This window comes from Poecilia mexicana, unplaced genomic scaffold (genome assembly GCF_051168715.1).
Source record: "Poecilia mexicana isolate PSO_F unplaced genomic scaffold, ASM5116871v1 scaffold_6, whole genome shotgun sequence".
NCBI lineage: Eukaryota > Metazoa > Chordata > Actinopteri > Cyprinodontiformes > Poeciliidae > Poecilia > Poecilia mexicana.
Window position 1 is genome coordinate 16,417,591 of NW_028263375.1, and position 23,992 is coordinate 16,441,582.

The window sequence follows — 23,992 nt, forward strand, 5'->3', positions numbered from 1 at the left end:
CAATACTTACTCCCCTCCCTGCATACCTTCAGTCGACCAAGTAAAGGTGTGAAGCTCCAGACTTTAAAATGAGATTTGATCAGCGCTCACATGTGAGGGTCCTTCATCATATTTTATAAAGTTTCTCCAGTCCTTAAGGTAGTGGGTGTAATAATCTTCTTGTATGAATAAAAATACATGTAAAAACAGACTTCATACGCAGGTGGAGCAGAAATCAGGACAGTGAGATTGAAGGAAGATGCTTTCCTGGTGATGAGAACTGAACACGGAGCCAATCAGTGTGCGGATCCTCTCTACCTGCTCACCGTGGAGGTCCAGGACCTCAGGGTGCCAGGCAGCTTGTCGGGCCCAGGGATGTTCCAGGGCCCCGGGGAGGCAGCTGCGCTCCTCGCTGGAGGACCTTCGATGGTCTTAGAAGGGCAGCACACCCCGCTGTGGCCGCCGGCCTTCTCGTCTTCTCTGGGGAACAGATTCCTGGACATCAGCCGTTCCTGGAGGCCGACAGGTCCGTCTCCTCCCAGAGACGCTCCGTTCAGATTCACTGTCACATACGGGTCCCAGGGTGAAACGGCGCCCGCTGCGTGTTTTTGTCGGCCCTTCCTCTCACAACAGGGCGAGCAGCTCTCCTTCTGCCTCTCTCTTCTGTCAGTGGACCTTCCCATAACCGCTTTGTGGGGCAAAGCCCGAGGCGGCTTTTCTCCAGGTGCAGGGTTCACCTCTCCAGACCCCTGAAGGGTTCCCTGCCCCACGTTGACGCACTTCTGCTCAGTGGACCTGCCACCTATCGCCCTTCTAATGGAGCTGTGGTCTGTCAGCAGCGGAGCTTTGTCTGCCATGCACACTTTGGCCTCTAGATGGAGCCGATGAGGGGAGTCTGGGGATGAAGCTGGATGGGAGGGAAGTAATGGATTCAGATGTGGTTCCAGGGTCACTTCCTGCAGGGCAGAGTGGGCTGTAGAAAGGGAATCCCAGGGGCTGGCACAGTCTGTCGCAGAGAGAAAATGATTTACAGGACCGGCATGAGAGAACAGCGCAGCCATCATGCACATGCAAACAGAGAGAGAATATAAGACTGGAAGAAAAAAAAAAAAAGAACGAGCTGCATGCTTGAAGATATTACACACGTTTAGGTTGTGTGAAATATTTCACAACCCTCAGGATGCTGCAGTCTGATCGAACCATTCTGCACACAGATAAAGTTCTGGTTGAAAGCTTACATCCATTCATCACAGCGTTTTGGTTGCTAATCACACACATAATGCTGGAATAAATGTGCTTCACAAATTTCTCCTCTTTTACAAACCCAGCTTTGTTGTGTTTCAGGTCATTGGCGAAACTCCCAACAGGGCAAATCTCAACCATCCAACTGTTGAGTAACTTGTAGAAATGCTGCCTGGATGATTGATGCTGCCGCCACGACCCCTGATAGCTGCTACAGTGCTCCTAGGTCTGAGAGCCTCGCCTCTTCCAAACGTTCTTGTGAGCCTCTGTTCATTGCAGTCAAATAGATCAACATTTTTCTCTTCTAACAATAAAACTTTTCTCCTTCAGGCTTTCAGTTTGTCTTTGTGATCAGTTTCAAATTTCAGTTTTTCAGAAGCAGGTGCTTCCTTTGTGTCTGCGACCTACTAACTTTACAAATTAACGTTTAACTGGAGTCACTGCGGTGATCCAACATCAAAACACTGACCTCAGTCCAATTGAGAATTAATGGACTCCGTTTTAAAAGCCATGTTGAAGCCAGAAAAACAACTGATTTAAATAAACTTCACAATTTCTGCCAAGAAGAACGGTCAAGTATGCAGACAGTATTAAGCCAGAAGCCTGCTGATGTCTGCAAAAAAAATTGAGTGAAGTGCAACTCGCTAAAGGACATTAGTGGAAGTATAAGCATTTATTTAAGGCTGGGATTTGAGAAAGTTAAAACAAATGCACTCAGATTTAAACAATCATTCAACCATGGAAAAAGAACAGTTCAATAAAAGTGTGAAATTTTTAATACGGTATTAAAGCCAGTGATGACTGTATGTAAACTTCTGGCCAGAAATGCTTGGGCTGGTTTGTTAGCCAGGCATTAATAATCACATATGCATGCATGCAGAAAGCACACAGAGTAGTATGTAATGTTAAGACATGCAGTTTTCCACGAACCGTGTCCTTAGAGTGGCCCATTAGGAAGAAATAGGGGGAGCTTAGTGTGTCACCTTTCATACACATGGAGAGGTTGGAAGGTACCATTCCTGAGGGAAGGCAAGTAAAAGCCTAAACCAATCATTAGACTCACAGCAGATGGGTTACACTACATGAAGGATGTTACAGATGTACTAACGGTTTAATAAGAAATAGTTAAATATACCAGGATGAGTTTCAGACAAGAGAAGAGAAAAGCAAAGATAAAATGTAACAAGTTATCAACGACTGATTGGAAGTTCATAACCAAAACACAGAGAAAGCCTGGCAAGAATGGCAGAAAATGCATCTGTTGTCAGAGAGAGGTCGGGTGAGAGGCTAAACTGGGAACTGGAGTGGAAAGATGGAGCCGTTTAGGGGATTCTCTCTGTGCCAGGAGAACCCACCATATTCCGGGACCTGTCCGGTGCCCCTCTTCAGCAGCAGCCTGACCCGCCTGCCTCCCGCCTTTATGAGTTCAATGGCGCGGGCGTGAGTCATGTCCCGGGTGCTGTCTCCGTTAATCTCTATGATTTGATCCCCCACCTACAACACACAAACACACACACACACTCAGAGGAGAAGGTCCAGTCCTGTCAGCCTCTGGTTGCGCCTGAAAGCCTGGCTTTCCAACATAATCAGTCTTCAGGTTATTCAGAAAATAGTTTTATATCACTTAATTCTTAATTCAGTATCTTGCAAGTTTATTCACATTACTGGACTTTCTCACATTTTGTTGGGTTACAACCACAAAATTCAGTTTATATTATTGAGATGTTCATGATGTAGAGAAATAGAGTTTAGGGGTGGACTTAAAATGTTATTATGATATTTTGTATTACTATTGTGATATAGGAGCTTGTTTGAAGTCAATAATTTGTTAGTATTGATTAAAAAAAGTCCTAGTTCCACTGGCAGATTGTTTCACTCATAACATGAAAAAAATGTATTTATAAGTGGAATAATCCACCAGTGACACTAGTGCTTTTTAAATCAATATTAAGGAATCATTTACTTAAAACAAGCTCCTATTTCTTCCCGAAAAGTTACTTGTAAGTTAGTTTTGTTTTGTTTCAAGTGTACTAAAATAAAAGTAGACCTAAAATACTTGGTAAGATTTTGTGTTTTTGTCATTGTAGTATCAAAAGAAGATTCAACAAAGTATTGACTCACAAAAGCAGAAATGCATGTCTCGTGATTGAGATTGTTATTTATAAAACCATTTTTAAAACCATTTGTTTGTTGTTGTTTACGCTTAATAATTATGCACCATTTTGAAATGGTCTTTTACCTAATATCCCACAACAAAATGTGGAAGCTTGTAACGTGACAAAATGTGGGACAGTTCAAGGGGTGCGAATACTTGTACGAAGCTCTAAGACGATTACGATCCGAGACGGTGTCTCACCCTCATCCTCCCGTTCCGAATTGCAGGCCCGTCCTCTGCAAGCCGCAGCACAAACAGGTCCATGCTGTACTCTCTGCCCCCACGAATGCTAAAGCCGAAGCCCTTTGCACTTTTCTCCAGCTCCACCGTGAAATAATCATAGTCCTGCAGAACAGATATGAAGGCTCCCATTAACTACTGCATACAATTACTATTCCGAAAAGCAATAATCCTGATTGATTAATCTGCATTGTGCTACAAATCTGCATACAAATTTGAAGTCTATGAAACAGGGGCGGATAGTTTTTGCTCTACCTGTGGTCTGAAGTCAGCAGGGATTCCCAGAGGGAACTGAGCTGCTGCAGGATGCTGCCTGAAGTCCAGAAGGCCAGGCGGGTGTCGGTAGTCCAGCGTCGGCGGCTGGCGGTAATCGGTGACCGGAGGGTGACGATAGTCCACAGGAGGCTGCCGATAGTCGGTGAACGGAGGGTGACGGAAATCCGGTTTGACGTCCTGTCTTGCTTTTACCTCTGACCTGAAATGAAGGGAAATTGGCAACAAGATGATGACTGCGCTTTGTGTCACAAGGAGGAGAGCGGCGTTTTTAAGAATAGCCTCAGTGGATTCCACTTGAGGTTAATCAGTAGAGAAATAACTAACATACCAGGAAAACGGTGGGTATGAATTCCTGCATGCGTGCAGATGGAGATAAAGGATGGAAATAAGAATTCCAGGTTTAAAGCTTTTCTCAGTTCCTTTTTATAAAACTGGTATAAATTTACAGCTCTGGGAGTGCTACTCTGTGAGTCCTGGCCTGGGACTTGCATACCTATCAAAGCAAGAGCTCACACTTTCATAGTTTTGACACGTAACACGGCCTGATTGCAGTGCTCCTGAATTATAGAACAGATACCGTATGGTAAATTATTCACCGGCGCTAGGCGCTAAGTGGTGTTATGCAACTCGGCCAGCCTGAGACCGAGACTCTGACTGGGATGAAAACTGTCTGCAGTCACACGTTTTTCCCTGTGAACTCTATGGCGTTCAAGAGGAAGAAGAGATTCTCTCCTCTGCACAAAATCTGTTTCTGTTCCTGGTGCAGATGTCATATCCTTTTCTTCCATTACCAGAGAAGTTATTGACACACTGAACGCTTCTCTGCGGCGCAGCTTACCTGCCGTCGTGGAGGTAGAGCTGCGGAGGAAGGCCAGAGGGCTGGGCGACCGGGCTCTGCTGGGTTCCAGCTGGTGCGGGCTGGGAGGCTGCTGGTGCAGGAGGCCCACCCACCGTTTGGTTCGTATGAGCTGCTGTCTGGCCGGGCTGGACCGGTGCTTGACCCGGCTGCTGAGCCGTCGTTTGGCCAGACTGAGCGGCCATTTGGCTTGACTGGGCGCCTCCTTGGTTTGGCTGGGCTACAGGACTGGGCTGGGTCTGCGGGCTGTGTTTCTGGGTCATGGGGCTCTGTTTCTCTGAGTTGGGTCCAGACTGGGAACCTGCGACGGACAGAAGGTTGAAACCAGTTTTTATCCAAGCAGAGGAGCCAGGCTGAAAATAGAAAGAGCCCTCAGGAGGAGAAAATATGTCAAATAAAGAAGATCCACCAAGTTGTTGATTTAATACAATAAATTGCCTTTCAAAAGTGTTTGCCCTGAAACTTCTCACATTTTAGCACTTTACAGCCACAAAACTCAGTGCATTTTATTCACAGTTCATGTGGTCAACACAATAATTACAAAGTAAAAGATGTGTTGCCCTTTAATACTGGGTCAGTACTTTATGGAACCACCTGTTACTGAAACTACAGCTGCAAGTCTTTTTTAGTCTCTACCGACTGTAAACATCTAGCCACTTAAATGGAGGGCATCAGGACTTTGACTGAGCCATTTGAATGGATGGAAATGCTTTATTCTAAACTACTGTATTGTAAATGTGGTTGTATTAGTCTCCTCCACATCAATTCAGTAGGATACACTGAAGATTGTGGTTGTAAAATGTCAAGTTCAAGAGGTATATAAACTTCTATAAAGTAACACAAGTGGCACAGATGGCTAATTGTCAACAGAAGCTTAATAATTGAACAGCATCTGGTCTTACTTTCTTCCGGTATGATGTGCAGCGTGACTGTTAGTCCAGCATCTTTGATGAGCTTGACAATGTCTGCGTGAGGCATGCTGATGATGGACTGTCCATTCACGGCCAGGATTCGGTCCCCCACCTTCAGCTTCCCGCATCTGTCCGCAGGACTTCCCTCAATGATGCGCCCAATCTTGTGAGGCACAGCTAGAAACAGACAATAGCAAAGTTAAAGCCGCTAGCAGATCTGAGGATGGAGATGTCAAAAGCTGAACATTAATATTTAGGGTTGTTTCATAGTCAAACACCCCCAGGTTGTGGAAACCAGCTCCATTATAATTATATTTTCTTGCTAAAACACCCAGATATTGTTTGACATGAGCTATTTCTGCATTTACCTCCTTCAAGGAAGGTTAACGGACTCCTTTTGGTATGAATGAAAGACAGCTGCTCCAGTTTGAGCTTCCCTGGGTGATGGATGCTCTTTATGAATGTAACTCTGTGTAAGGAAGGACGGAGTCTTTATTTAGCCTGTTTTAGCCTGAGATCTCATCCTCACCGCCATTAATGAGAGTTAAAATGCTGATGGATTGTTAAATTCAGAGTTTATATTTATAACTTTACTATTGTGTCATATGGCTTTCATGATGCTCATCACTGCATTTTTTCTATCTCTGAAAAACTGGGATAAAAAAACAACAACTAACAAACCATTAGCTAACAAGTAGCTGTTTGTTAGCTTGTTAGCTACACGTTAGCTAACATTAACTACACGTTAGCTAACATTAACTACCTGTTTCTATTGGCTGAAATTGTAAAAACAGTTTTAGGAAACAAAAAACATTCCATAACATAAACTACATCTGCCTTTCAAACAGATGCTCATATTTGCCGTCATAAAACAGCAACATTGTTTCCATTTTAGATTTATTTTTAAATATCTTTTCATGCCTCATCATGCAATGCTACAGGTACCATCAGTAAGAGCAGAAGACTGCAAAAACAAGTTAAACAAGCTAAAAGATATTGTTTATTTTGCAGGAGAGATTGCAAAATTTGGGATTTTGATACTTCACTTGACTGTGTTTTCTTATTTAATCTAAAAAAGTATATAAAAAAAGATTTGTTAATTCCTGTGTTTGTAATGTAAATCTGATACTGTATGGGAAGAATAATCCCCCCATGAGAAGAAAGACATTAAATCCTTGACTGGAAATGTGTGCTCTTGGATTATGGCAGAATAATTCCCCCATAATATTGCAGCAGAGGTTGATTCCCCGTCTTTGTGGGTCATGAGGATGAACTCACTGATGACTGTGGTGTTCTCCGGTCTGTTCAGGGAGCTGATGATGACGAAGCCAAAGCCCTCGTTCTCCTTGCGGTGAATGACCACGTCGCTGGTCTGCAGACCGGTCCCCTCCGGGGCTGAGGTTGCAGCTGGAGCGTTTGTTGTCACGGGGACCGGTGCCGAGGCGGCGTCGCTGCGCGGAGAGCTGTGCTGCGTCGACACAGAACCAGGACTGCGGCAGTTCACCGGGCAAGGCTCTCCTGATGGAAACAAGAGGAAAAGAGCTACTGTAACTGTAAAACCAATCTGTCTGTTAACGGTGCTTTAAAGTCAAACTGAATATAAAGTTACATAAAACAATATTTCAGTTCTGTATCATGTCTTAATGTTTTAAACTCTATTAACATGTTGTCTTTATAAGCTTAGGGTCATGCTCTTTCCCCACGATGACATCAGATTTGAAGAGGTGGGTGGTAACTAGTTACAGTTACTCAATTACATCTACTTGAGTATCTTTTTATAAAAAGAAAAAGTCACAAGTAACTTCAATGAAGAAAGAACAAACTTATTTTAACATAACAGACACACACCTGAAGTTGATGTTAAAGTGAGACTTCTTGTTGGTACACAAGCTTTGTTGTTCTGATATTTTCTATCTATCTATCTATTATCACCAAAAGAACAGTACTTTGTTCTAATATACACATAACATACTCTAAGTATTAATTTTATGTCAAGTCTTAGCTTGAGAAACTTTTTTTTTTTTGAAAAAGTTCCTTCTACCTTAATATGTTTTTTTGCATTTGTTGTAAAAAAAAAAAAATCTGTTTTGGTCTTTAAAATGCCAGAATATGCACATATCTTTTGTGTTTGATGACATCATTTTAAAATATTAAATCAGATTTTATTACCAGTTACTCAGTATCTCAGTAGCCGTTTTGCTAAATACTTTTTCTGAGTAATTTCTAGGACGGCTACTTTTTACTTTTACTTGAGTAAAAATATTTTGAACGAGTGCTACTCTTACTTGAGTACAATTTTTTGCTGCTCTACCCAGATCTGCAGATTCGTGAAGTGCACCAGTCCCTCTTGAAGCACAACATTTTAACATTATGAGGATGCCACCCTTCATAGTTAGCATGGTGGTTTCTGAGCTTACAAGCTTCCCCCTTTTTCTTCCGATCTGCAGCTCATGTTAGAAAGGTTTAGCTTCACTGTGGATGGTGACACTCTATCTAGCTTCACTCAGCTTCTTTCTTTAACGTGGCAAATGTACCCCAGGATGATTCAGATTTGTTGAGCTTAAAATGAAAGTAATCGTACTCTATGAACACTTCTAAATATGGTAGGAATAATTTTGGTTATTTTATCTCATATAAAACAAGAAAAAGGTTTAGTCTGATTTAATTTTGGACAGTGAGAACAAAATGTAACGTGTTGTTAAGCAGTGGATGTAAATGTCTGTCACGATAATAAATTCTGCTAGAAGATAAATTGCCTCAGAATTTATTGCGATAAACAATAATATTGCTGTTTTGAGACCATTTTTAAGCAGTATAACAGTAATAATGGCATAATAATGCAAAAACACTTTGTCAAGGATCAATAAACTTTAAATTGTAATGAACATTTGAAAGATCCAAAATAAATGAAGAAAACAACAGAAACAACAAATAAAATGAATTATAAAGTCTGTGTAAACAAATTTATCTTTTAAAAAAAGGGATAGTTGAGACCAAAGCACCAGGATGAAGACTTTTATCATTCAATTTTTGTTAAAAAGAGAGAGAAAAGATAAAAACGATAAATCAAGTCAATGAAAATGATTGAGTTTCTTTTAATTTATCATTCAGTGAATTGGTTTATTGTTCATGGTGTCAGGCCTACGTCTGGTTTCAGTTCTACATCTATGATCTCCTACCACAGAAAAGGCTTGTGAGAGAAGAACATGCTGATCCTCAATGCAGCCTATCAGCATGTGCACCTTGTCCAAGTCATATTTTTCAAATCTGACGCCAACGAACTGAGCAGCTTGTTCTCCAATTTTAGTAAAAAGAAGAAGAAGAAATAAAACCTGTCCTCACCAGGCATCTGCACTCTCCTCCTCACAGTCAAGCTGACTTGACCATTGCGGGCGGCGGCGTGCATCAAGTCAATGACGTATTTGTGCGGTTTCCCAGCAACCACGTTTTTATCCACTGAAATTAGCTCATCCCCGGGTCGAAGCCGGCCGTCGCGCTCAGCGGGAGTGTTCTCTATTATAGCGCCAATAACAATCTGTTCAAAGACAATCAATATTAGCAGCGCAGATGAAGGTGAAGAAGACGAGCAGGAGGCAACAGTGTAGAGACACAAAAATGGAGGACCCTGGTTAACCTTTCAAATAATCTGCAGCCAAATTCTCTCAGTTTGCCACAGTCATGCTGTTTTATTAGCAAGGCGTTACCTTCAGTATGGGAGGCAGTGAGCGGTTAGAGAGTTAGAGTGTCTGTGTGTAAATTACAGGGTGTCTAAAAGATGCAGCTCCTTGTCAAAGTATTCATCCTCCTGAAACTTCTTCACATTCTGCCACAAACTCCAATGTGTCTTATAGGGATTATAGGTGATAGATCAACACAAAAGCAACCAATAAAAAAAAAATCTGAAAAGTCTGGAGCATATTTGCATTCAGCCCTCCAGAGTCCAGACGTTGCAGAATCGCTCTTTGCTGCGGTTACAGCTGCAGGTTTTTTGGGTTTTGCCTCCATCAGCTTTTCTCATCCAGAGTCATCTTCTCCTTTTCCTCTTTTCCAAAATAATCCAGTCAGATTAGATGGAGTGAATCTGCAAACATACAATTTCAAGTCTAGACACAGCTTCAGTTAAATTTATGTCTGGACATTGACTGGCCATTCTATTGAATACAAGCTTTGATTTAAACGTTGTTTGATTTCCCAGTATTTATCTTTATTGATATTCCCATCATCTCTGCCTCTTTTGGAAAAAAAGCATCCCAACAGTGTGATACTCCCTCCACTACGTTTCATGCTGATTTCCAAAACATCTGGTCTCATGCCACTCATTGCCAATGTTCCCAAGCAGTTCAGCTTTGTCAACAAAATTCTTCCACCTGAGCTGTGGATCTCTGCAGCTCCCCTCGAGCTACCATGAGCCTCTCAGCTGCTCCTCTCTTTGCCACGCCCTCATCACGTTATGCTGGATGACCAGATAAAATCCCAGTAAAATACATTTGAGTCCGAACATGACAAAAAGTGGAGAAGTATAAAAAGTGTGATTATATTTGCAGGGTTCTGGATGTCGCCAGTAGATCGTGTGGTGTAGCAGTAGATGGATGTAAGATGAGTGTTTGGGTGTGATGAGGTTAAATCAGTGTGTGGTCCAGCCCGTCCCATACGAGCCTTGTCACGGGCGTCCGGACTCACAGCCTGCACGGCCTCGTCTCCCCCCAGGATGCGAAAGCCGAAGCCCGTTTTCTCCCTCAGCAGATGCACCTCCACCTCCTCGTACTCAGGACCTACAGTTAACACACAGACAGTTTAACAAAGCTTGTGTTGCCATGTTGGATTTAGAAGGAGACCAAGACAGTTTTGGTGTCCTTCTAATAAAAAAATAATAGACTGAGAGCGATACACATCAGTTTTAGGGGTAATAGGGATTTTTTAAGTGTTCCTTAAAATAAAACAAAACAAATTCTTCATTCATGCAAGAAAGTGACTCCAAACCTATAAGAAAGTAAGTCAGGCCTGCGAAATGTGATGCAACACTTCCTAAAATATACCAAAACAAAGGAGACAGCGTCTCCCCTGAGCAAAATATTTTTGAAAGAGCACACAAAGAGCAAAAAAAGGGCATTGCCTTCCACATAACAAAGGCTAAACTGTGGCAAAAAAAGAAGTATATAAATGTGTTTACATGACTAAATGGGATTGAAAGTGGATGGCGATTTTTAACTGGGATAAGTAAGAATTGACTTTCACCATTTGGGTACTTGTGGGGTGAAAAAAAATCCAGATTTTAATATAATTTCTGGGCTAAATTAAGACAAGGATTGTCCTGCATGTCCGCTGTTTGGAGGAAAGCTCCATGTCCGATGCGACGGGGTCAAAGGGTAAGGCAAGAGCCAGAGCTACGACATGACGGGGTTTTTATAATAGTTGTAAAGTATTTACTCAAATTTACTCTAGTTTTATAATGGCGTGTCTAAACTTTGGAGTTTGTGGATTCCTGCACTTACGTCTGCTCTCATAGATGGCCCTCGACTTCTCATAAAGGTCATAAGGGTCAGGTTTGTTCAGGTCAAAGCCCTCTGTGGAGTCGGGTACAGATGTGCGGTGATGCGGTTGGTTTGGGAAGGGCGTGCCAGGCGGCAGAACCGGGCCGGATAGGTTCGTCTGAGGGCTGCCCTGAGGGTCCCACTGGTTAAACAGCGATAATAATAAAACACAAAACAAGAAACATTTAATTTCACTATAATACACAGCTCTATTTTTAGTTCAGAGGTTCTTGAGTCACCTTCACTTTGCTGTTACGCTTTTTTAATTAGCCAGATTTTGCTATAATGTTTTGAAGTCAATTAAAAGTTTTTCAGGTCGTCAGTGTCTCTCAAAGTTGATTTTTGTTTTTAAACATTTTCTGAATTTAATCTTTCATTTTAACTTCCTTAGCTGATTATTGTGAGACAATTATTTCCCCCCCTGGTCTGGTAGTCACTCCAGCTAAATATGACTAAGTGTTATTTCTGCACAAAAAGACAAATTAGCATCAAACTAATCTAAGTAGCACATTTTGTAATCAGAAGTATTTCTCCTCTTTTTTTAGTAGAACTTATTTGAATATATTTTAAATAGTATTTTAGCACCAGCAAGTTGATTACTTACTTACTTACTTGGTTGAAATTTTGAAATAAAGTGACTGATCAGCTAAAGGATAATTCATTTTTCAGGTTTTCAATTGCTTTTTCCAAATTTTCTAAAGAAATTGCACACATATACACTTCATCTGGTGCAATTAGTTTCTTTAGGTCTGAAACTTCCCTTGTCCTTTACTTTCATTATTTTAATAACAGGCTGCACAGTGCAATGCAAAGACTTTCAAAGAGTTTAATTTTAAAAGATCTTCACAAAACGTGAAACCTCATCGATGGAAGGTTTCATGTTTGGAAGTTTTTTCTCTGTTTCGATTATATACAGGTTGCAATTGTTCATTTATTCATATTTTTCTTCTGAAGACACGTTTTAAAGTGACACCACAGATTTTTGTGTTGTTAGTATTTCAACAAGTGCACCAAATGAAAACTAATTACAGGGAAATTAAAACAATTACAAGGCTAACTTCATCCACAAACAGCAGGGAACATGTGAGAAAACATGTTAAAGTAGGAAAATAATCCCCTGACCTCTGACATGCTAATTATGTGAACTAAATTTATTTAAATGTTGTGCTTCAGTGATTCTATTATTCAGATAAGTAAAAATAACCATGTGGGTGATGGTAGATGTACAGACAGTCATAGATTTATACATATTCTTCTTTTAGACCTAAATGACGTGTATTTTTAATCAATCAATCAATCAATCAAATTTTATTTGTATAGCACATTTCAGCAGCAAGACATTTCAAAGTGTTTTACATAATTAAAATAAAAACAGCATGTGAGAAAGAGATTTAAAAAACATAACTATTAAAGTTTCATATTAACTGGGAATGAAGTAACACTGATATAAAAAGGCTTTGCTTTAAATAGAGTTAGCTAAAACTGATTGTTTTACTCCAGATTTTTGGAATAGGCTGCAAAATATAATTAATCTATTCATACTTTAAAACTTGGGACGAAATGTGTAATTGTTGTATTTAGCCTTATTTTTATTGCTTTTTTTCTGATCAATCTTTTGTACATTTGCGTTCTTTCTATCTTTTCTTCTTTGAACTGTTCTGATTTTGTTGTTAGTTGTTATTATTAGTAGTATTTAGTTAGTTAGTAGTAGTAACATACTTGTTTGGACGCCTTCCATGGGGAGATGTGACCTGTGGAAAGGAAACAGAAAAAACTGCTTACAGAAAATAAACAGACATGATTTGCTACAAAGTTACAAAACAAAATCTATGTATAAATAAGTAGATAAGAGAGCGATAAACAAGCAAAACCCTTTATTGTTTGGAAAGTAACAAAATATCTCGGCGATTATTTCGAGTTTGTGTCACTTTCCCGAAACAATTTTTGCCGTTGCGTTTGTTTTCAACATTTTTACATCATTAGCTGTAGGCCTGAAGCGCACACTCCCAACCATAAGCACACACACTTTTCTCTGCAAGTCGCTTTTCATCTGCATGAGAGAAGCAGGAAGAGCTACATCACAACAACACACCCATGAACACAGCTCCCTTGTGACTCTGAATCTAAGGGATACAGTCCATTTGTGCTGCTAAGACCCAAATACATACATTTAGATGTGCAGCAGCTGCCTTGTAAAAAAATCCCTCTGCATTTGAAACTCCACTCACATGCACTGAAATACATAAACCTTCTCCTAAAGCTAAACTCCTGCATGAATCCTTTAGCCGAGGTGGGTGCCTGTATAAAACCCCTGGGAGAATTCAAGTAGTTAATATTTATTAAGTTTATGACATTTCACGAAAAATGTCAGGGAGCACTAAGAGGAATATATTTCTGGAAAGACTCTCCAACTACACCTGCTTGTGCTAAAGCTACAATCCAGCTTTATCCTGTAAAATCAGCCAAACTCACTTGAGAAATAGCTTGTCACCAACAGAACAACATGCCAATGTCGGTTTGTTTTGCTAGTTTCTTGTAAATTGTTATCTCATTAAAATATAAAAGCAGAGAAAGCAAACTCATCAGGATCCCTGACTCATTTTCAGGATTTCTTTCTTCCAATGTGTTTTCTTGTGTTTTGCAAACTGCAGAACATTGTTTGATCTGCATAAAGGAGAAGGAATAAGACTCATGGAGGAAGATTGAGAGCAGAACTGGATTGGACAGATTTCATCAATGCAGATACAAAGATTAAGATGAAATAAATAAGTGTGATTGTGGCCATATGTTTCTTGGATCGTAACCTTGTCTCATTTTAAATTTGCTTAAAAAATTACCACAAATTGACCCAAAAACCTGATTCACTCAGCTCTGTTGAAATTACTTTTCAAATCCTGGTAAAGTTTCCTCATCACCTGCGTAAAGCAGGTCAAAAACAGAGAAGCTGCTCAGTAAAGTTTAGGTACCATTAGATTGTCTACTTTGATCAATCCATATTGGGGCATCATTTCAGGCACCCAGAAAAAAAAAGGTAGACTGATGACGCCAAGATTATCATTTTCTTCAATGTTTCCAAAGGTGCTAAATTAAAATGTCCATTCAAACATCCCGTTTTTTTTTATAGACTGAGCTGTTTTTGATCATCTCTAGTGAAAAATGTAAAACACTTTGATCAATCCTGAATAGGGTAGTTTTTCACCAAACAGAGATTCTCTAAATTACATTGTAAGATGTATGAAAAATTAATTGTTTTTGTGAAAACACAAAAAAGCATTTTCAGAACCTCCCTAAATTGAGACAAGCACAAACGGTGTAATACATTCAAGTCAAACCTTCCCTGAATTACTCTACAATTAAGCTTTCACTCTGTTGGTGAAAACAAAAAATATGGATTCTTCTTTTCACAAACTCCTTCATGAAACCTTGTCTCGTCTTCTCTTTGTGAGCCCAAAATAATTACCATAATGGATTGCCTTGTTCCAGGATGTTCATCAACACGTCTGATTTAAGGTGTTAAGAGCCTGAAGTAGCGAAGCAGCAGCAGAAAGTCAATACGATGATGAAAAAGCTCGAGCGATGATGACAGCAGCTCAGTTTACATTTGAATAATTAAATGGTAACTTTAAAAAGGAATATCAATCGGTATGTACCGGCTAAAGTTCAGACACTATTTATTTATCTAAATCTGAAGGCCATTTAGGTCAGATTGTTCTGATGCACAGAGAAATCAGCTGTTGACCAGAAAACGTCTTTATTTTAGGTCGATCGCCCAGAGAGCGTCCAGTTGGACACTCGATATTCTGTCACTATTCAAATATCGCAGCAAACCTGGTGCTAACAGGCTGCACTGACAACGCTGCTGCTGGGGTGAAGGTTATCACTAAGTGAAGCAGAATAAATGTCGGCTATTATTCTATCAGGTGTTTGACATTAAAGCACTTTTAGAAGAAATTCCATCTTCTATGACATGTTGAGACATGTTTGCTGTTTATTCTGGCAGAGAAAAGGCAAGAGAGAGTTAGACCTTTAGGAGATATGAAGGTAATCGAACAAATTAAAGCACTATTTGATCAGTTTGAGCTTCAAATGTGACAAAAAAAAAACATCCAGGATTCGGAAATGTTGCTACTTTTGGGAATACATGGCGAGGTCAATGTTTTACTTATGCTAACTCGATGCTAAGGCCAGATTAAAAGACGAACAAGTCATTTCAGCTAAGATTTTTGTATTTTGTGAAATTCTCAACTTCATTCTGCTATTATTGTTTTGTTGTCAGAGAAAACAAAAGTTTACAGGAAAGGGAATGCAATCGATGAAAAGATGTCTCGTAGATTTTCCTGTCTCATGAGAGTTAGTTTGTATCCATCTTGTCTATGTCATATAATTTATTGTTGGTTCTTAAGCAATGAACAGGCACACGAATATTATAACATGGTTTTAATGACACAGTTTTTGATAATTAGGTGAGGTGAAAGACAGAAGATGGGGAAGATGACAAAAGCACGGTTTTCTTTGAGTTGTAAAGATGAACATGGGTTTAGGGAGCACTATCCGTGGTGCTGAAGTGATTTGGCTACAGAGGGGGCGCCCAGCGGGAAGCCGGGAACAATAACTGCGTTCAGCAGGGAACACAGGCCTTCAGGGAGGCTTTAAGGAATTATAATAACTCATTCTCAGGAAACTTTCCTTAACGATTCAACGCACAGAACGACTATCGGCCACAAGTTAATTGTCCGTTCATATTAAAGAGGAACATTGTCCTCACAGTTGCATGTCAGCTTAATTTAAATGCAAATACAATTTGCCGGCATATGTGTGGGGTGTGTGGCACGCTCGCACAAATGCTGATGAATTACAAATGAATGACTTCCAGAGAGCCATCGTGTAGCTTCCCTCACAAGTCAGCGGTCAAGCCGTCTGGCAGGCCGGGCCTCACAGACTCGCCCGCTGGGTTCTGGACGGACTTCAGGTTTGCTCCGATTGGCTCGAGCGGCTCAGCACCTTGTCTTTCCTCTCTGCCTCCAAACGCATCCTGATTGGTGCTGCAAAACGCTTCAGATATATGGTTAGCTCGGATTTGGGCCGGAATGTCAGGGGACGGAGCTGCGAGCACGACCAGAGCTCAGCAGAACGCTGGCAGAGCGCCCACGCTACGGCGCGGCAGACACACAGAAACACACAGCCACACATGAAGAAGACCAACACAGAGTCTCTGTTCTGAGAGACAAAACAGCAAGACTGAAGTCGCAGGGTGACATCGGTTTTTCCTTTTTTTCACTCACTAAATAGTGATCTGCAGATAAACTCCAGCAGAAACATGAATGGTTGCAAAGAAGTTCCTGTTGTTTCAGGCTGATGACTCTACACAGAGTGCAGGTTTGTTATGTTTCCATCTGAAAAATAAAAATCTTTACTTGATCAATTCAAAGTAGAGACGGAGACATTGCCATCATTATATTTGGAAAGTTTCGTATGTTTTTCTTCGCTGCAACATTGCAACCGCATCAACTTTCAGCTGCGTTTTCTGCTGCTTTGTGCTCAGTTTTGTTCTTGAATGATGGAGTTTTTAATGCTAAATATTTCTGGATTTCAGTCATGAAAATTAATAAAACTGACCTGAACACAACAGAAAATGAAATACTACAGTAATTATGATAAATGCCCTTTAAGATTTACTTGAGTAACTTCAGTAAATCAGCAAAAATAATTTAACAGCATACTTATTCGCTTAAGTTAGAACTTAAAACCTAAGTAGATTAAAAATAATCTGTTTTGGTTCTGAAATGTAAAAATACGGCTTTTTGCAGCAATACAAACTATTATAACAAAATATAGTGATGAGATAAGATGTCACAAAATAAAATTTAAGATAAAAAAATAAACAATCTAAACATATTTTAGACTGTTAGACTTTCATATGAGATGAATAATTCATGGACCAATAAATGCACATATGTATGCACAGACTGAAACCTGAAAACAAAACTGCAAGAAAATGAAACATCTTTCCGTATTAATTTGCTTTTTGTTTCTTTGGGAATTATAAATTTGACTGTGAAATGTCGCTGCATTCCTTAACCCACCACCAGGGGGCAGACACTGGCTCTGCTATTTAGAAGACGCTCAGGCAGCATGGCATCAGCTCTGTGTCGCTCATGTCTACATGTGAGCATGCAGCTGTACACACTGCTGCATTTTCTGCTTCTGCAGGAAACATTAGAATCATTTGTTCTCATCGCGTCATTTTAATTAGCTCTAATGCAGCCGGAGCACAGAGTGTAAGCAAACGTTTGGTTCATGTTGGGTTCGCTCGGCTGTGCGGAAGTTTGGCGCTTTAATAACTCCGCCGTAAAATAAGCAAACCGGCTCTTACGTCAGGTATTAGTATCGCTGAGCGCTCATGTCTTTGGTGGCTTCTCAAAGTCTAAATAGTAATTCCAGTCGCACATAAATTAATTAAACCTGAGATGCATGTTAGACTGATTACTTTCATCCCTAATTAAATACAATCCATGAAAAGAGTGATGCTAACAAGAGACTTTGTCTACAATTTACCCCTTTATTATTCTGATAACATCTGAGAAACAATGCAAATGAACTTCTCTACTGGCAGTCAACTCCAGAGAAACCAAAGCCAAAACGAGAATTTAAAGAAAAGAGATTGCTTCTTTGTGCTTTAACTCTGGAGTGTGTGCTCCACATACTCCTCACTGTGTGGCTAAAAATGTGTGTTTGTCCGATGGCCAGAGGCTAAATGTTATCAGCAGATTAAGGAAATTATCAAGTCAAATTCTGACCTTTGACCAGGGCACCTTTTGTAGAGTCGGTGTGAGAGCACATGTCAGACAAATAAAGCCGACCAATTTAAGTCGTTTCTTTGGAGGAAACAGAAAAAAAAGGGTCAGGATATTTCCTTTAAGCTTCCTTGAAGTGAAAACCTGTTTTTCCCTGAAATATTTCCAAAGAACGATCGAAGCCTCATCTTTGTTTTATGCTTAGATTGTTGTTCAATGCGCAGAATATCTTAAAGACCATTCTGTGCTAGAGCAGCTCATCACTTTGTGTTCTTGTCTCGTTTCGACTATTCCCAAACCGGCACCGCACCATGATGGACTTGAACTCAGAAATAAAAGAATAACGTTGCATGAGTCCAGTCGGCCGAGTTCTTTCACAACACTCAGAAGTCTGTCTTTGTGAGCTCTGCAGGGGATTTAGGCTCAAAACATTTCATTATAACTACTGCAGGAAGGTTCCTACACATTGTTCATGTCCTCCACAGTTTCACATATTTCTAGGACAGTTCTTTGTTAATTTATTCACTGTGGACGTTTCTGTTGGGGTCAGAGTTTAAATTAAAAAAAAATCTACAAAATCCAGAGGAAGGGAAGGGATGAAGGAACAACAATTAGACAAATTTAACAGGGATTTAAGTCTGGAAAGCATTTAAATCATATTTTGGACACTTTTTCCAGAGAGCAGAGGAACCCAGTGAGTTTATTATAAAGATGGTTTCTCTCTGTGGGACTGAAGCTGCTTTCCTGACAACAACAAAGAAACTTTAGCTCCCACTGCAGCTCAGCTTGTTTTACATTTAATATTCTGTATCTTTAAACAGCTACCACAACATGACAAGAGTAATAAAGCCCAAACAGTCACAATACATTTGCTATTTGCAATAAATTCTCTCAGCAAATCAGCATATACAAAAAAAACAGTTTATTTCTCTTGATCAATACAACAAACTGTTTTGAAGAACTTTATGTATTGTTCTTAGGAATCAGTAATCTTAACTACTTAATATTGCAGAGGCAAGATCTCATTTACAGACTTTCAGACAGTCTAAATAAAAAAAAGCTTCAGAGACTTGAATGTGTAAAAAAATAAACAGTTGTCAAAATGATCCTAATCAAACCGTATTTTGCTCTCCCGGCTCTCACTGTTACCTCTGCTTGACTCCTCTCTCGCAAAGCAGCAGCTGGGCTTGAAGACGCTCCATGAAGTGACGCAGGAGGATCACAAGCCAGCACATATTTAGCTGTAAGATGCTCCAGATCTGGACTCTTTCCGAATTTTGCTAAAGTCATCTTGGCTTATGAAATCTCCAAAACAGCCAATTGTGATTGAAATTATTTAGAGTGTCTTTTTCAAATGCAGATTAAATACTAAAAAGTTCATAAAAGGTCAAGAAAAATATAACATTTCATGTCGTATGAAGTTAACCTCCCACATTTAAGATATTACTAAACAAACCTAAAAACTTATGACTACTGCTTTTTAAACTTTTACTAGCAAATTTGATCTTTTATGATTTTGAGTTGAATATTGATGTAATATACCTGACCTATTAGCAGTCACATATATAAAAGGCTTAATTTTATTTTTTCAGAATAATGACACAGTTTGATTTGTTTGCTGTTATTTCAAGTTTGTTGCCTTGTGAAACTATTCATGCCAATTAAGTTTTTGACCTTTTATCATGTCACCACCAACAACCTTCACGTTTTCCTGAGTTTTACTGAGACAGACCAACACAAAGTAGTGAATATTTGTAAAGTTATTTCATTTTTTTAATATTTGTAATGTGAACTTTCACCACAGTTTCAAGTGTTATGCTGCCTTTCAGAGATTTTCTTTTGGCTTCATCCATTTTCCCATCAAATGCCACAGAGGGACATCCCTGCAGCATAATGCTGCCATTACCATTTTCCACCATTTTCAAATTTCAGCAAGTAATATAAATATCATAAACTTCTGTCACAATAAAAATAGTTAGGAATACAAGTACCACACATTCAACTCCTTTAATATAATGTTTTTTAATATATTTGGTGATTTATGTTCCATAATGCAGCAAACGATATTTCAGGAAGGTATTAAGATATTATGATAAACTTATTAAAACACCAGAAGTGAGTTATTTAATTACCAAACATCAGAGCTGTAATAAAACCATGTCAGACGTAAATAATGATTTTTATCTGCAGCAGTTGATGGACTCATCCCTATATGGATGTTTCCTATTAAAGCTGTTAAGATATATTAGTTAAATATTGGTTTATTTGTGGTGAGTCGTATTATCGTCGCAAAATTCCCCAACACATGTACAGCTGCATATTTTTGAATGGTTACCTAATATCGTGCCGCCCTACAACAAACTTTATTTAGGAGTATCAGAGCTAAGAGGGCTGAAAGCAGATGCATTTTTCCATTCTACTGTTATAAACCCTGTTTTGTGTTCGTCGTCACATAAAATCCCAAGAAAAACCATCGAGGTTTATGTTTGTAATGTGACAAAGTGCAGAAATATTCAAGGAGTGTGACTAAGTTCGTAAGGCAATTTCAAGACTCGAAACAGAACGAACAGAAGCTGCATTTTATTTGATCATTTATGAGTCCAAACCACAAACTAAAGAGAAAGCATCTACAATGAGTCTGACCTGTTCCTGCTCTCTGTATGAGGAGCGTAGCCTCCGCGCCCACTGGACACTCTTTGAGCATCTCCACCACTCGTCCGTGTCCCGCTGAAGCCACCGGCTGCTGGTTCACCTCCAGGATCAGGTCTCCTTCGATCAGGCCCGACGCGCCCTGGGAACCAGGCTCCAACACCTGCACCCCGGCAGCAACACATCCGCCATCACTCGCTTGAAATGTGTCATTAATACGAAGCAGCTAACAGAAATACCCGGTCCGCATCAGTCCTGGTCCTCAGAGCTCTCCGCTCTGCATGTTTTACATCTTCTCCCGCTTCATCACACCTGGTTCAAACATGACACATGGAGTTGAATCTGATGAGAAGCTGCAGGTGTGTTGGAGCAGGAAAACATTTAAAATATGCAGGGCAGTGGAAAATCCTAAATAATATATTAATTTCCCCCGTCTTCACAGAAGAACATTTGAACAGACCAGCAGAGATGCAGCACAGAAGCAGGGAGAGGAACTTATTTCTATAGGAAAGATACAAACTATATATTCATCTTCTCTCAGAAAATTACTGCTACATATCTGAAATATTATAAAGGAAAAAAACAACCACCTACATACATTTTCTAATTTGAACAGGAATAAAATGTTGTCTGCCTTACTGCCACTGCACGTTTGGATGTGACTGGGGAGTTTTTTGATCAAGAAAACTGTCATTGTTTGAACATGCTCAGAAATAAATCAATATTTTACAGCAGGGACATTATTTCCCAATGCAAATAAAAAAAATAACCAAGGTCGGGGAAATCTCATGTTAAAAAATAATTGATCCTCCTCTGTCCTCATTAAGCACAGAGGAGGATCTATGATGCTGTGGGCTTGTCTCTTCTTAGTGTTTCCACAACATTAACTTTTTGAAAAAACATAAAATCTTGAAGAAAATGTGGGGAGCTTTGTCATTAAACTATAAGAGTTTATTATAATGTTTTGATTTAAAACACGGTTGCATCAACGCAGACACGCTTCGCCTGCCACAAAATCAACCAGTAAAAGTTTTCAGACTTAAGTCCTGACTTTTTTCCACTCTGTTACTTAGTTTGTTAAAACATAAAAAAAATATATAAAATTGCACAAAAGTTTAAAGAGAAGTAGGTTTTGGTGATTATTCACACTAAGCAGCAAATCTAATAAATAATGCAATGAGAGCACTTTTTTTTCTGCAGCCAGGTTTCAAAGTATGAGGGTGAGAATTTTTTTCAGACCTTTTTATTTATTATTTTAAATTCAAACTCTGTCTAAACTATAGCCTTATTATTTGAGGCTGTTTTGGGTGTAATTACCCTTACATGGCTTTCTTCACTAAATCAAAGACAACTTTTTATTTTAACTCTGCTTTATGTTTACTCATAACTTTATAACTATCTCAGACTTCACTCGACGTTTCAGAAAGCTCTTGAGAAGGAAGATTTTAATCTCAATTAGGTTATTCCAGGTAAAATTAAGGCTAAGTCAAAAAAGAATCTAATAATATTTCAATAATTAAGAATATTAAAGGAACTGAAAGAAGGAGATGGTACACATCACCTGCTTAACTCGCTGCCCAGTCGGACTGTCTGCGATTGTGAACCCGAAACCTTCTGCGCCTTTCACCATCGTGACCGTCAGCAGCTCTGGTCCTTGTCCCGTTGCCCCGGCAACACCTGCCGCCCCAGACGAGGCCATGGAGACGTTGTCATCGCGCGGCGTGTGTGCGGACGCCGACCCAGGCGTGGTGGGCGGCAGCGACGAGCCATCCAGGTGCGTGTCCCCGGGGTGAGAGGCTCCGGCCTGCGCCAGAGCCTGAGGGGGAAGCTGGGAGCTCAGCGACAGATACTCCAGGTAGGGGTCGTAGCTGCCGCGCCCGTTCACCACCAGGGGGCGGTGCTCCAGCCCGATGGGCGTGAGGGAGGCGCTCGCTGCAGCGTTCGGGTCCTCGGGGTCGAAGGGCAACGGATATCCTCGACAGAGCACGAGTGTGACACTCTGACCGATCGGCACAGACTGGAAAAGCTTCACAACATCGGCGTGAGTCGTGCCGAGCACGCAGATGTCATTAATGTAGACGATGACGTCCCCTGAAGAAGAAGAAGAAGAAGAAGAAGAAGAAGAAGAAAAAGAGAAGAAGGAGAAGAGAAGAAGATGAGAGCGGCTTTAGTCACACTGGAGACGGTTTTATGTCTCACAAACCACATGCTTTAGTGTCAATGCTTCAGTGTGACACACTGTGCTCTGAAAAGTACAACTTGTCACAGTCTGTTGCCGTTAAATCTCTGTGGGATCAGAACAGGGAGCAGCGGAACAGAGAGGAAGTGGACTGTCCCTTGAAAGAGCCGCAAAGGAACATCGTATCACCTGCCTGCTGCTGAACTACTGCAGATGTGACACTAAGGACTGAGTGAAAGCAGCAAGCATTCGCAGAGAAATGGCCTCCACTGAAAAAGGAAACCTAAAGACAGCTAAAGACTTAGAACAATTAGAGATAAACTCCTTTTAATGGTACAGAGACAATGTCAGTCAGCTGTTGACAATGGATAAAAGATAATAAATATAGACATTGTTCCTTGTTAAAAAAAAACCCATCAATTTGTAACATATTTCTACCTCAAAAACAATTTGTTGGCTACTAGAGAAGCACCATATCTAGCTCTCTGTTATCTGTTGTTAAGAAAATAAATTTAAGATAAGCTAGTTTTAAAACTTAACATGTCTTGATTCAAATGGCCTAAATTGTGGTTTTAAAATCAGTAACGTATTCTGGCCTATTGACCTTTATGTTACCTGTAGTTACAGCAGATGGTTTGCTAGGATCGTTTGAACTGCCTTTCGTCTGTGTGGGAAAACAATACAGTAGAAGTTCTAGCTTTTCACACTCATCTGTGAAAAGCCGTAAACACGGTAGGAGTTCCTGGCTTTAGAGAGGGTCAGAGATAGCTCCTGGATTGGATGAGCAAAGATACGCCTTATTTGAATAAATTAAAGATAAGAATACGCCTTTTACTATAAAACTTTCTACACAGAAGTAACACATTAGATTTTGCTCTTGCAACTTCTCCAAAGACGTCTTTGCTTTTTGTTTGTCGTTTCCATCTTTTGTCTTTTTCTCTCTCAGGTAAATTCATGTGTTGTTTGTGCTCTGAGGTTTCTGATGTTATGTGATGTGCTTTTCTGGTGATGGTATGCATCTGTCTTGAATAAATGCTGATTATTGTGACGCTGTTATCTCTGTGTGATCTCAGTCTTTGCGCACAGCATTTTTCTGAACCCGGGCATAAGAGAGGATTTAACGAGTCAAAAGGTTTTTAAAGTTCAAGAATTTTTCCTCTCTTAACACTGTTCAGCACTT

The 23,992-nt window shown here is 40.1% G+C and overlaps 1 protein-coding gene across 1 annotated transcript in view; it reads right to left on the minus strand.

Moving 5' to 3' along the window:
* Positions 1-200: 200 nt before the first annotated feature.
* The window catches only part of LOC106926354 (membrane-associated guanylate kinase, WW and PDZ domain-containing protein 2-like), a 102,448-nt gene continuing 78,656 nt past the window's right edge, over positions 201-23,992 (minus strand). The window contains exons 10-23 of the mRNA XM_088006322.1: positions 22,195-22,724; positions 21,221-21,223; positions 20,628-20,796; positions 12,910-12,941; positions 11,152-11,332; positions 10,316-10,431; positions 9,002-9,194; positions 6,938-7,177; positions 5,651-5,836; positions 4,731-5,049; positions 3,872-4,091; positions 3,578-3,721; positions 2,577-2,715; positions 201-985 (exon numbers count right to left, since the gene is read on the minus strand). Coding sequence (XP_087862448.1) covers positions 294-985; positions 2,577-2,715; positions 3,578-3,721; positions 3,872-4,091; positions 4,731-5,049; positions 5,651-5,836; positions 6,938-7,177; positions 9,002-9,194; positions 10,316-10,431; positions 11,152-11,332; positions 12,910-12,941; positions 20,628-20,796; positions 21,221-21,223; positions 22,195-22,724 — 3,164 coding nt within the window. The 3' untranslated portion in view covers positions 201-293. The remainder of the gene's footprint in view (positions 986-2,576; positions 2,716-3,577; positions 3,722-3,871; positions 4,092-4,730; positions 5,050-5,650; positions 5,837-6,937; positions 7,178-9,001; positions 9,195-10,315; positions 10,432-11,151; positions 11,333-12,909; positions 12,942-20,627; positions 20,797-21,220; positions 21,224-22,194; positions 22,725-23,992) is intronic.